The 15,000-nt window shown below is 42.0% G+C and overlaps 1 protein-coding gene across 1 annotated transcript in view; it reads right to left on the bottom strand.

Moving 5' to 3' along the window:
- LOC129813668 (kinesin-associated protein 3-like) overlaps nt 1-15,000 on the bottom strand; it is a 77,135-nt gene that overhangs the window by 13,665 nt on the left and 48,470 nt on the right. The window contains exons 15-17 of the mRNA XM_055866064.1: nt 14,001-14,126; nt 1,483-1,581; nt 1,111-1,196 (exon numbers count right to left, since the gene is read on the bottom strand). Of these exons, the coding sequence (XP_055722039.1) occupies nt 1,111-1,196; nt 1,483-1,581; nt 14,001-14,126 (311 nt within the window). The remainder of the gene's footprint in view (nt 1-1,110; nt 1,197-1,482; nt 1,582-14,000; nt 14,127-15,000) is intronic.

Here is a 15,000-nt window from a genome sequence, read left to right as displayed (position 1 = left end):
GGTACACACGGGAGGATACCCCTCAGAGACTGGGGTACACACAGGAGGATACCCCTCAAAGAGACTGGGGTACACACAGGAGGATACCCCTCAGAGAGACTGGGGTACACACGGGAGGATACCCCTCAGAGAGACTGGGGTACACACGGGAGGATACCCCTCAGAGACTGGGGTACACACGGGAGGATACCCCTCAGAGAGACTGGGGTACACACGGGAGGATACCCCACAGAGACTGGGGTACACACGGGAGGATACCCCTCAGAGAGACTGGGGTACACACGGGAGGATACCCCTCAAGAGACTGGGGTACACACAGGAGGATACCCCTCAGAGAGACTGGGGTACACACAGGAGGATACCCCTCAGAGAGACTGGGCTACACACGGGAGGATACCCCTCAGAGACTGGGGTACACACGGGAGGATACCCCTCAGAGACTGGGGTACACACAGGAGGATACCCCTCAGAGACTGGGGTACACACAGGAGGATACCCCTCAGAGACTGGGGTACACACGGGAGGATACCCCTCAGAGACTGGGGTACACACGGGAGGATACCCCTCAGAGAGACTGGGGTACACACGGGAGGATACCCCTCAGAGACTGGGGTACACACAGGAGGATACCCCTCAGAGAGACTGGGGTACACACAGGAGGATACCCCTCAGAGAGACTGGGCTACACACGGGAGGATACCCCTCAGAGACTGGGGTACACACGGGAGGATACCCCTCAGAGACTGGGGTACACACGGGAGGATACCCCTCAGAGACTGGGGTACACACAGGAGGATACCCCTCAGAGAGACTGGGGTACACACAGGAGGATACCCCTCAGAGACTGGGGTACACACGGGAGGATACCCCTCAGAGACTGGGGTACACACAGGAGGATACCCCTCAGAGAGACTGGGGTACACACAGGAGGATACCCCTCAGAGACTGGGGTACACACGGGAGGATACCCCTCAGAGACTGGGGTACACACAGGAGGATACCCCTCAAAGAGACTGGGGTACACACGGGAGGATACCCCTCAGGTCCAGTAGTGGCATGTGTTTTCTACCTCTGTTACAGGGTTTAATTCAGTAATAGTATGTTACTTACAGCGATTATGTCCAGAGTGTTGTCACAGACCTTGCGTATCTCAGCATTCTTGTCGTGCATCAGGTCGATAAGGTACGCCGGAGCCTCTGAGATGAGGGTTAAAGGTTACAACTCTGGGAAGTCTGAGGTCCCCTGGTTCAAGGCCCAAACAGCCAACGTACAGTAATGATGTGGTTTTCCCATAGGAGGAGGAGGAGGAGGAGGATGATGAGGAAGAGCATTCAGAGAATAATGGACTTTAATAGTTATAACTGAAAAATTATATTTCGCGCTTTACTCAAGTATTAACCGGTCAAAATACAACAATAAAATGGATTATGCATCAAGATGTTTTAAACGTAAGGAGCAGTGCATTGTGGGTAGGAAGGATACGTGTCTCTTTAATGATGACCTCCCTGGTGGCCTGGTGGAAAACCATCTGGTAGAACACATAGACGATCTGACACACAAACTCATCGTCCTCCTGTTGGGCTGCAGGGAGAAAAAACCATCTTAGATATATACAGGGTGGCTTCGTCAAGAAGGGAAACCAAACCAGATATCTAAAACCACAACTGTTAACATCCTTCAGATCGGGGTGTTTAACAGCCACATGCACCGTATGAAGTGTTTATCTTTATGTATGAGGATGAGCAATGTTGTGAGAAGTCTGTATTTCGCCCAGGCAGGGTTATCGTATCCGAATCGTCTGAAAAGATACGGACGGCCGCTCCACTTCTCCATCAGTTCAATAAGAAGCCCTGTCATGTTGGTTCTGATCCACTTCTCCATCAGTTCAATAAGAAGCCCTGTCATATTGGTTCTGATCCACTTCTCCATCAGTTCAATAAGAAGCCCTGTCATGTTGGTTCTGATCCACTTCTCCATCAGTTCAATAAGAAGCCCTGTCATATTGGTTCTGATCCACTTCTCCATCAGTTCAATAAGAAGCCCTGTCATATTGGTTCTGATCCACTTCTCCATCAGTTCAATAAGAAGCCCTGTCATATTGGTTCTGATCCACTTCTCCATCAGTTCAATAAGAAGCCCTGTCATATTGGTTCTGATCCACTTCTCCATCAGTTCAATAAGAAGCCCTGTCATATTGGTTCTGATCCACTTCTCCATCAGTTCAATAAGAAGCCCTGTCATATTGGTTCTGATCCACTTCTCCATCAGTCTAATAAGAAGCCCTGTCATGTTGGTTCTGATCCACTTCTCCATCAGTTCAATAAGAAGCCCTGTCATGTTGGTTCTGATCCACTTCTCCATCAGTTCAATAAGAAGCCCTGTCATATTGGTTCTGATCCACTTCTCCATCAGTTCAATAAGAAGCCCTGTCATATTGGTTCTGATCCACTTCTCCATCAGTCTAATAAGAAGCCCTGTCATGTTGGTTCTGATCCACTTCTCCATCAGTTCAATAAGAAGCCCTGTCATATTGGTTCTGATCCACTTCTCCATCAGTCCAATAAGAAGCCCTGTCATATTGGTTCTGATCCAGGTCTCATCAAGTCAAAGACAATATCAACTCCTCAATACACTTGACCCTCTTCAATTCGCCATCCTCCCCCTACCAACCTGACAGATCCACGACAACGCAATCGCCATGTCAAAAGGAACTGGACAAAAGGAACTGGACTAAAGGAACTGGACAAAAGGAACTGGACAAAAGGAACTGGACTAAAGGAACTGGACTAAAGGAACTGGACTAAAGGAACTGGACCAAAGGAACTGGACTAAAGGAACTGGACTAAAGGAACTGGACTAAAGGAACTGGACCAAAGGAACTGGAGTAAAGGAACTGGACAAAAGGAACTGGACTAAAGGAACTGGACTAAAGGAACTGGACTAAAGGAACTGGACTAAAGGAACTGGACAAAAGGAACTGGACAAAAGGAACTGGACCAAAGGAACTGGACTAAAGGAACTGGACTAAAGGAACTGGACTAAAGGAACTGGACAAAAGGAACTGGACAAAAGGAACTGGACTAAAGGAACTGTACTAAAGGAACTGGACTAAAGGAACTGGACTAAAGGAACTGGACAAAAGGAACTGGACAAAAGGAACTGGACTAAAGGAACTGGACAAAAGGAACTGGACAAAAGGAACTGGACTAAAGGAACTGGACTAAAGGAACTGGACAAAAGGAACTGGACAAAAGGAACTGGACAAAAGGAACTGGACAAAAGGAACTGGACAAAAGGAATGCATATGTGAGGATGTTGTTCATTGACTACAGCTCGGCCTTCAATACCATAGTGTCCTATCAGCTCATTACAAAGCCTCACAGCCCTGGGTCTGAACTCCTCCCTATGCAACTGGGTCCTGGACTTCCTGACAGGCCGATCACAGGTGAAGGTAGACAACATTACATCCTCGACACTGATCCTCAACACGGGGGCCCCACAAGGGTGCGTCCTCAGTCCCCTCCTATATACGGTCCCGTGTGGCTCAGTTGGTAGAGCATGGCGCTTGCAACGCCAGGGTTGTGGGTTCAATTCCCACGGGGGGACCAGGGTTCAATTCCCATGGGGGGACCAGGATGAATATGTATGAACTTTCCAATTTGTAAGTCGCTCTGGATAAGAGCGTCTGCTAAATGACTTAAATGTAATGTAAATGTATTCCCTGTATATCCAAGACTGACTGGCCCCACACAGTTCCAACTCCATCATCAAGTTCGCTGATGACACGACAAGAACTGATTACCAACAATGACGAGACAGCCTACAGGCACTCTGACGGCGTCGTGCCAGGTAAACAACATCTCCCTTGTTAGCAAAACAAAGGAGCTGATTGTGGACTTCATGAGGAACCAGGCTGGACACCATTCTCATCAACGGGCCGCCGTGAAGACGGTCAATAACTTAAATTCCTTGGCATACACATCCCAGAGAAGCTGAAATGGTCTAACCACATGAACACTGTGGTGAAGAAGGCACGACAGCAACTCTTCAACCTCGGAATGCTCCAAGGAAATCCATCCTGTCCCCGAGGGCTCTCAAAGTGTTCTACAGGAGCACCATCGAGAGCGTTCTGTCAGGCTGCATCACAGCCTGGTACGGCAACTCCACCGCCGCTGACTGCAAGGCTCTTCAGACAGTGATACGTGCAAACGAACACACCATTTGGTGCTCATTGCCTGCCCTACAGGACCCCTACAACACCAGGTGTCTCAGGAAGGCCAAGAACATCATCCAGCCCTGTTCTCCCAGCTTCAATCACTCAGACGGGGGCAGTACGGGAGCATCATGGCAAAAACTGGAACTGGCCAATAGTTTCTACCCTCAGACCATCAGGCTGCTGAATAGCCCCTTCTAGACAGCTACCTGCTACCCCCTGCTGCTCCCCCTATGGACTGTACCCATGTGACTATTAAACACAGTACCCTGTAACCCTGTACATGTGACTATTAAACCCAGTACCCTGTAACCCTGTACATGTGACTATTAAACACAGTACCCTGTAACCCTGTACATGTGACTATTAAACACAGTACCCTGTAACCCTGTACATGTGACTATTAAACACAGTACCCTGTACATGTGCCTATTAAACACAGTACCCTGTACATGTGACTATTAAACACAGTACCCTGTAACCCTGTACATGTGACTATTAAACCCAGTAACCCTGTACATGTGACTATTAAACACAGTACCCTGTAACCCTGTACCCATGTGACTATTAAACAATAAGGGGCGTGTGCTTAGTCACTTCCTGTACTCCCTGTTCATCCTCGCAAGACTTCAACACCATCGTTAAGTTTGCTGATGACGGTGGTGGGCCTGACCACTGACGATGATGAGACAGCCTATAGAGAAGAGGTCAGAGACCTGGCAGTGTGTACAACTTCTCCCTCGATGTCAACAAGACAAAGGAGCTGATGGTGGACAACAGGAGCCAGAGGGCAGAGCAACGCCAGACGTTCACATCGACGGGGCCGTAGTGGAACGGTTATAGTGCTTCAAATTCCTCTGTGTTTACAGCGTATTCAGAAAGTATTCAGAGAGTATTCAGAGAGTATTCAGAAAGTATTCAGAGAGTATTCAGAGAGTATTAATTATTTATTATTGTTTGTGTGTAGGATATCTACTGTTAGTGTGTAGGATATCTACTGTTAGTGTGTAGGATATCTACTGTTAGTGTGTAGGATATCTACTGTTAGTGTGTAGGATATCTACTGTTAGTGTGTAGGATATCTACTGTTAGTGTGTAGGATATCTACTGTTAGTGTGTAGGATATCTACTGTTAGTGTGTAGGATATCTACTGTTAGTGTGTAGGATATCTACTGTTAGTGTGTAGGATATCTACTGTTAGTGTGTCAGTATGTGTGCAGGGATGATGTCTTACCATTCAGTAGTTCTATAATAGCAGGGATGATGTCTTACCATTCAGTAGTTCTATAATAGCAGGGATGATGTCTTACCATTCAGTAGTTCTATGATAGCAGGGATGATGTCTTACCATTCAGTAGTTCTATGATAGCAGGGATGATGTCTTACCATTCAGTAGTTCTATAATAGCAGGGATGATGTCGGTCTTACCATTCAGTAGTTCTATAATAGCAGGGATGATGTCTTACCATTCCGTAGTTCTATAATATCAGGGATGATGTCTTACCATTCAGTAGTTCTATAATAGCAGGGATAATGTCTTACCATTCAGTAGTTCTATAATAGCAGGGATGATGTCTTACCATTCAGTAGTTCTATAATAGCAGGGATGATGTCGGTCTTACCATTCAGTAGTTCTATAATATCAGGGATGATGTCTTACCATTCAGTAGTTCTATAATAGCAGGGATGATGTCTTACCATTCAGTAGTTCTATAATAGCAGGGATGATGTCTTACTATTCAGTAGTTCTATAATAGCAGGGATGATGTCTGTCTTACCATTCAGTAGTTCTATAATAGCAGGGATGATGTCTGACCATTCAGTAGTTCTATAATAGCAGGGATGATGTCTTACTATTCAGTAGTTCTATAATAGCAGGGATGATGTCTTACCATTCAGTAGTTCTATAATAGCAGGGATGATGTCTTACCATTCAGTAGTTCTATAATAGCAGGGATGATGTCTTACCATTCAGTAGTTCTATAATAGCAGGGATGATGTCTTACCATTCAGTAGTTCTATAATAGCAGGGATGATGTCTTACCATTCAGTAGTTCTATAATAGCAGGGATGATGTCTTACCATTCCGTAGTTCTATAATAGCAGGGATGATGTCTTACCATTCAGTAGTTCTATAATAGCAGGGATGATGTCTTACCATTCAGTAGTTCTATAATATCAGGGATGATGTCTTACCATTTAGTAGTTCTATAATAGCAGGGATGATGTCTTACCATTCAGTAGTTCTATAATAGCAGGGATGATGTCTTACCATTCAGTAGTTCTATAATAGCAGGGATGATGTCTTACCATTCAGTAGTTCTATAATAGCAGGGATGATGTCTTACCATTCAGTAGTTCTATAATAGCAGGGATGATGTCTGTCTTACCATTCAGTAGTTCTATAATAGCACGGATGATGTCTTACCATTCAGTAGTTCTATAATAGCAGGGATGATGTCTGTCTTACCATTCAGTAGTTCTATAATAGCAGGGATGATGTCTGTCTTACCATTCAGTAGTTCTATAATAGCAGGGATGATGTCTTACCATTCAGTAGTTCTATAATAGCAGGGATGATGTCTTACCATTCAGTAGTTCTATAATAGCAGGGATGATGTCTTACCATTCAGTAGTTCTATAATAGCAGGGATGATGTCGGTCTTACCATTCAGTAGTTCTATAATAGCAGGGATGATGTCTTACCATTCAGTAGTTCTATAATAGTAGGGATGATGTCTTACCATTCAGTAGTTCTATAATAGCAGGGATGATGTCTTACCATTCAGTAGTTCTATAATAGCAGGGATGATGTCTTACCATTCAGTAGTTCTATAATAGCAGGGATGATGTCGGTCTTACCATTCAGTAGTTCTATAATAGCAGGGATGATGTCTTACCATTCAGTAGTTCTATAATAGTAGGGATGATGTCTTACCATTCAGTAGTTCTATAATAGCAGGGATGATGTCTTACCATTCAGTAGTTCTATAATAGCAGGGATGATGTCTTACCATTCAGTAGTTCTATAATAGCAGGGATGATGTCTTACCATTCAGTAGTTCTATAATAGCAGGGATGATGTCTGTCTTACCATTCAGTAGTTCTATAATAGCAGGGATGATGTCTTACCATTCAGTAGTTCTATAATAGCAGGGATGATGTCTTACTATTCAGTAGTTCTATAATAGCAGGGATGATGTATGTCTTACCATTCAGTAGTTCTATAATAGCAGGGATGATGTCTTACCATTCAGTAGTTCTATAATAGCAGGGATGATGTCTTACCATTCAGTAGTTCTATAATAGCAGGGATGATGTCTTACCATTCAGTAGTTCTATAATAGCAGGGATGATGTCTTACCATTCAGTAGTTCTATAATAGTAGGGATGATGTCTTACCATTCAGTAGTTCTATAATAGCAGGGATGATGTCTTACCATTCAGTAGTTCTATAATAGCAGGGATGATGTCTTACCATTCAGTAGTTCTATGATAGCAGGGATGATGTCTTACCATTCAGTAGTTCTATAATACCAGGGATGATGTCTTACCATTCAGTAGTTCTATAATAGCAGGGATGATGTCTTACCATTCAGTAATTCTATAATAGCAGGGATGATGTCTTACCATTCAGTAGTTCTATAATAGCAGGGATGATGTCTTACCATTCAGTAGTTCTATAATAGCAGGGATGATGTCTTACCATTCAGTAGTTCTATAATAGCAGGGATGATGTCGGTCTTACCATTCAGTAGTTCTATAATAGCAGGGATGATGTCTTACCATTCAGTAGTTCTATAATAGTAGGGATGATGTCTTACCATTCAGTAGTTCTATAATAGCAGGGATGATGTCTTACCATTCAGTAGTTCTATAATAGCAGGGATGATGTCTTACCATTCAGTAGTTCTATAATAGCAGGGATGATGTCGGTCTTACCATTCAGTAGTTCTATAATAGCAGGGATGATGTCTTACCATTCAGTAGTTCTATAATAGTAGGGATGATGTCTTACCATTCAGTAGTTCTATAATAGCAGGGATGATGTCTTACCATTCAGTAGTTCTATAATAGCAGGGATGATGTCTTACCATTCAGTAGTTCTATAATAGCAGGGATGATGTCTTACCATTCAGTAGTTCTATAATAGCAGGGATGATGTCTGTCTTACCATTCAGTAGTTCTATAATAGCAGGGATGATGTCTTACCATTCAGTAGTTCTATAATAGCAGGGATGATGTCTTACTATTCAGTAGTTCTATAATAGCAGGGATGATGTATGTCTTACCATTCAGTAGTTCTATAATAGCAGGGATGATGTCTTACCATTCAGTAGTTCTATAATAGCAGGGATGATGTCTTACCATTCAGTAGTTCTATAATAGCAGGGATGATGTCTTACCATTCAGTAGTTCTATAATAGCAGGGATGATGTCTTACCATTCAGTAGTTCTATAATAGTAGGGATGATGTCTTACCATTCAGTAGTTCTATAATAGCAGGGATGATGTCTTACCATTCAGTAGTTCTATAATAGCAGGGATGATGTCTTACCATTCAGTAGTTCTATGATAGCAGGGATGATGTCTTACCATTCAGTAGTTCTATAATACCAGGGATGATGTCTTACCATTCAGTAGTTCTATAATAGCAGGGATGATGTCTTACCATTCAGTAATTCTATGATAGCAGGGATGATGTCTTACCATTCAGTAGTTCTATAATAGCAGGGATGATGTCTTACCATTCAGTAGTTCTATAATAGCAGGGATGATGTCTGACCATTCAGTAGTTCTATAATAGCAGGGATGATGTCTTACCATTCAGTAGTTCTATAATAGCAGGGATGATGTCTTACCATTCAGTAGTTCTATAATAGTAGGGATGATGTCTTACCATTCAGTAGTTCTATAATAGCAGGGATGATGTCTTACCATTCAGTAATTCTATGATAGCAGGGATGATGTCTTTCCATTCAGTAATTCTATGATAGCAGGGATGATGTCTTACCATTCAGTAGTTCTATAATAGCAGGGATGATGTCTTACCATTCAGTAGTTCTATAATAGCAGGGATGATGTCTTACCATTCAGTAGTTCTATGATAGCAGGGATGATGTCTTACCATTCAGTAGTTCTATGATAGCAGGGATGATGTCTTACCATTCAGTAGTTCTATAATAGCAGGGATGATGTCGGTCTTACCATTCAGTAGTTCTATAATAGCAGGGATGATGTCTTACCATTCCGTAGTTCTATAATATCAGGGATGATGTCTTACCATTCAGTAGTTCTATAATAGCAGGGATAATGTCTTACCATTCAGTAGTTCTATAATAGCAGGGATGATGTCTTACCATTCAGTAGTTCTATAATAGCAGGGATGATGTCGGTCTTACCATTCAGTAGTTCTATAATATCAGGGATGATGTCTTACCATTCAGTAGTTCTATAATAGCAGGGATGATGTCTTACCATTCAGTAGTTCTATAATAGCAGGGATGATGTCTTACTATTCAGTAGTTCTATAATAGCAGGGATGATGTCTGTCTTACCATTCAGTAGTTCTATAATAGCAGGGATGATGTCTGACCATTCAGTAGTTCTATAATAGCAGGGATGATGTCTTACTATTCAGTAGTTCTATAATAGCAGGGATGATGTCTTACCATTCAGTAGTTCTATAATAGCAGGGATGATGTCTTACCATTCAGTAGTTCTATAATAGCAGGGATGATGTCTTACCATTCAGTAGTTCTATAATAGCAGGGATGATGTCTTACCATTCAGTAGTTCTATAATAGCAGGGATGATGTCTTACCATTCAGTAGTTCTATGATAGCAGGGATGATGTCTTACCATTCAGTAGTTCTATAATACCAGGGATGATGTCTTACCATTCAGTAGTTCTATAATAGCAGGGATGATGTCTTACCATTCAGTAATTCTATAATAGCAGGGATGATGTCTTACCATTCAGTAGTTCTATAATAGCAGGGATGATGTCTTACCATTCAGTAGTTCTATAATAGCAGGGATGATGTCTTACCATTCAGTAGTTCTATAATAGCAGGGATGATGTCGGTCTTACCATTCAGTAGTTCTATAATAGCAGGGATGATGTCTTACCATTCAGTAGTTCTATAATAGTAGGGATGATGTCTTACCATTCAGTAGTTCTATAATAGCAGGGATGATGTCTTACCATTCAGTAGTTCTATAATAGCAGGGATGATGTCTTACCATTCAGTAGTTCTATAATAGCAGGGATGATGTCGGTCTTACCATTCAGTAGTTCTATAATAGCAGGGATGATGTCTTACCATTCAGTAGTTCTATAATAGTAGGGATGATGTCTTACCATTCAGTAGTTCTATAATAGCAGGGATGATGTCTTACCATTCAGTAGTTCTATAATAGCAGGGATGATGTCTTACCATTCAGTAGTTCTATAATAGCAGGGATGATGTCTTACCATTCAGTAGTTCTATAATAGCAGGGATGATGTCTGTCTTACCATTCAGTAGTTCTATAATAGCAGGGATGATGTCTTACCATTCAGTAGTTCTATAATAGCAGGGATGATGTCTTACTATTCAGTAGTTCTATAATAGCAGGGATGATGTATGTCTTACCATTCAGTAGTTCTATAATAGCAGGGATGATGTCTTACCATTCAGTAGTTCTATAATAGCAGGGATGATGTCTTACCATTCAGTAGTTCTATAATAGCAGGGATGATGTCTTACCATTCAGTAGTTCTATAATAGCAGGGATGATGTCTTACCATTCAGTAGTTCTATAATAGTAGGGATGATGTCTTACCATTCAGTAGTTCTATAATAGCAGGGATGATGTCTTACCATTCAGTAGTTCTATAATAGCAGGGATGATGTCTTACCATTCAGTAGTTCTATGATAGCAGGGATGATGTCTTACCATTCAGTAGTTCTATAATACCAGGGATGATGTCTTACCATTCAGTAGTTCTATAATAGCAGGGATGATGTCTTACCATTCAGTAATTCTATGATAGCAGGGATGATGTCTTACCATTCAGTAGTTCTATAATAGCAGGGATGATGTCTTACCATTCAGTAGTTCTATAATAGCAGGGATGATGTCTGACCATTCAGTAGTTCTATAATAGCAGGGATGATGTCTTACCATTCAGTAGTTCTATAATAGCAGGGATGATGTCTTACCATTCAGTAGTTCTATAATAGTAGGGATGATGTCTTACCATTCAGTAGTTCTATAATAGCAGGGATGATGTCTTACCATTCAGTAATTCTATGATAGCAGGGATGATGTCTTACCATTCAGTAATTCTATGATAGCAGGGATGATGTCTTACCATTCAGTAGTTCTATAATAGCAGGGATGATGTCTTACCATTCAGTAGTTCTATAATAGCAGGGATGATGTCTTACCATTCAGTAGTTCTATGATAGCAGGGATGATGTCTTACCATTCAGTAGTTCTATGATAGCAGGGATGATGTCTTACCATTCAGTAGTTCTATAATAGCAGGGATGATGTCGGTCTTACCATTCAGTAGTTCTATAATAGCAGGGATGATGTCTTACCATTCCGTAGTTCTATAATATCAGGGATGATGTCTTACCATTCAGTAGTTCTATAATAGCAGGGATAATGTCTTACCATTCAGTAGTTCTATAATAGCAGGGATGATGTCTTACCATTCAGTAGTTCTATAATAGCAGGGATGATGTCGGTCTTACCATTCAGTAGTTCTATAATATCAGGGATGATGTCTTACCATTCAGTAGTTCTATAATAGCAGGGATGATGTCTTACCATTCAGTAGTTCTATAATAGCAGGGATGATGTCTTACTATTCAGTAGTTCTATAATAGCAGGGATGATGTCTGTCTTACCATTCAGTAGTTCTATAATAGCAGGGATGATGTCTGACCATTCAGTAGTTCTATAATAGCAGGGATGATGTCTTACTATTCAGTAGTTCTATAATAGCAGGGATGATGTCTTACCATTCAGTAGTTCTATAATAGCAGGGATGATGTCTTACCATTCAGTAGTTCTATAATAGCAGGGATGATGTCTTACCATTCAGTAGTTCTATAATAGCAGGGATGATGTCTTACCATTCAGTAGTTCTATAATAGCAGGGATGATGTCTTACCATTCAGTTGTTCTATAATAGCAGGGATGATGTCTTACCATTCAGTAGTTCTATAATAGCAGGGATGATGTCTTACCATTCCGTAGTTCTATAATAGCAGGGATGATGTCTTACCATTCAGTAGTTCTATAATAGCAGGGATGATGTCTTACCATTCAGTAGTTCTATAATATCAGGGATGATGTCTTACCATTTAGTAGTTCTATAATAGCAGGGATGATGTCTTACCATTCAGTAGTTCTATAATAGCAGGGATGATGTCTTACCATTCAGTAGTTCTATAATAGCAGGGATGATGTCTTACCATTCAGTAGTTCTATAATAGCAGGGATGATGTCTTACCATTCAGTAGTTCTATAATAGCAGGGATGATGTCTGTCTTACCATTCAGTAGTTCTATAATAGCACGGATGATGTCTTACCATTCAGTAGTTCTATAATAGCAGGGATGATGTCTGTCTTACCATTCAGTAGTTCTATAATAGCAGGGATGATGTCTGTCTTACCATTCAGTAGTTCTATAATAGCAGGGATGATGTCTTACCATTCAGTAGTTCTATAATAGCAGGGATGATGTCTTACCATTCAGTAGTTCTATAATAGCAGGGATGATGTCTTACCATTCAGTAGTTCTATAATAGCAGGGATGATGTCTTACCATTCAGTAGTTCTATAATAGCAGGGATGATGTCGGTCTTACCATTCAGTAGTTCTATAATAGCAGGGATGATGTCTTACCATTCAGTAGTTCTATAATAGTAGGGATGATGTCTTACCATTCAGTAGTTCTATAATAGCAGGGATGATGTCTTACCATTCAGTAGTTCTATAATAGCAGGGATGATGTCTTACCATTCAGTAGTTCTATAATAGCAGGGATGATGTCGGTCTTACCATTCAGTAGTTCTATAATAGCAGGGATGATGTCTTACCATTCAGTAGTTCTATAATAGTAGGGATGATGTCTTACCATTCAGTAGTTCTATAATAGCAGGGATGATGTCTTACCATTCAGTAGTTCTATAATAGCAGGGATGATGTCTTACCATTCAGTAGTTCTATAATAGCAGGGATGATGTCTTACCATTCAGTAGTTCTATAATAGCAGGGATGATGTCTTACCATTCAGTAGTTCTATAATAGCAGGGATGATGTCTTACCATTCAGTAGTTCTATAATAGCAGGGATGATGTCTTACCATTCAGTAGTTCTATAATAGTAGGGATGATGTCTTACCATTCAGTAGTTCTATAATAGCAGGGATGATGTCTTACCATTCAGTAGTTCTATAATAGCAGGGATGATGTCTTACCATTCAGTAGTTCTATGATAGCAGGGATGATGTCTTACCATTCAGTAGTTCTATAATACCAGGGATGATGTCTTACCATTCAGTAGTTCTATAATAGCAGGGATGATGTCTTACCATTCAGTAATTCTATGATAGCAGGGATGATGTCTTACCATTCAGTAGTTCTATAATAGCAGGGATGATGTCTGACCATTCCGTAGTTCTATAATAGCAGGGATGATGTCTTACCATTCAGTAGTTCTATAATAGCAGGGATGATGTCTTACCATTCAGTAGTTCTATAATAGCAGGGATGATATCTTACCATTCAGTAATTCTATGATAGCAGGGATGATGCCAGACTTGGCCAACATGGCGGCACAGCTGTCGTCCATGGACACCGTCCCGATCATAATCACCACCTCTAGTATCAGGTCATCCTCTGCAGAGCCTGATGACAACACACAGAGGTCAGGTGTCAGAGAGCCCGATGACAACACACAGAGGTCAGGGGTTAGAGAGCCTGATGACAACACACAGAGGTCAGGGGTTAGAGAGCCTGATGACAACACACAGAGGTCAGGGGTCAGGGGTTAGAGAGCCTGATGACAACACACAGAGGTCAGGGGTTAGAGAGCCTGATGACAACACACAGAGGTCAGGTGTCAAGGGTTAGAGAGCCTGATGACAACACACAGAGGTCAGGGGTCAGGGGTTAGAGAGCCTGATGACAACACACAGGGGTCAGGGGTTAGAGAGCCTGATGACAACACACAGAGGTCAGAGGTCAGGGGTTAGAGAGCCTGATAACAAAACACAGAGGTCAGGGGTCAGGGGTTAGAGAGCCTGATGACAATACACAGAGGTCAGGGGTTAGAGAGCCTGATGACAACACACAGAGGTCAGGGGTTAGAGAGCCTGATGACAACACACAGAGGTCAGGGGTCAGGGGTTAGAGAGCCTGATGACAACACACAGAGGTCAGGGGTCAGGGGTTAGAGAGCCTGATGACAACACACAGGGGTCAGGGGTTAGAGAGCCTGATGACAACACACAGAGGTCAGGTGCTAGAGAGCCTGATGACAACACACAGAGGTCAGGGGTCAGGGGTTAGAGAGCCTGATGACAACACACAGAGGTCAGGGGTCAGGGGTTAGAGAGCCTGATGACAACACACAGAGGGCAGGTGTCAGGGGTTAGAGAGCCTGATGACAACACACAGAGGTCAGGGTTCAGGGGTTAGAGAGCCTGATGACAACACACAGAGGTCAGGGGTCAGGGGTTAGAGAGCCTGATGACAACACACAGGGGTCAGGGGTTAGAGA

Source organism: Salvelinus fontinalis, chromosome 17 (genome assembly GCF_029448725.1).
Source record: "Salvelinus fontinalis isolate EN_2023a chromosome 17, ASM2944872v1, whole genome shotgun sequence".
Lineage (NCBI taxonomy): Eukaryota > Metazoa > Chordata > Actinopteri > Salmoniformes > Salmonidae > Salvelinus > Salvelinus fontinalis.
Note: the sequence above shows the minus strand (reverse complement) of the source record. Positions and strands in the feature narration are given on the sequence as shown.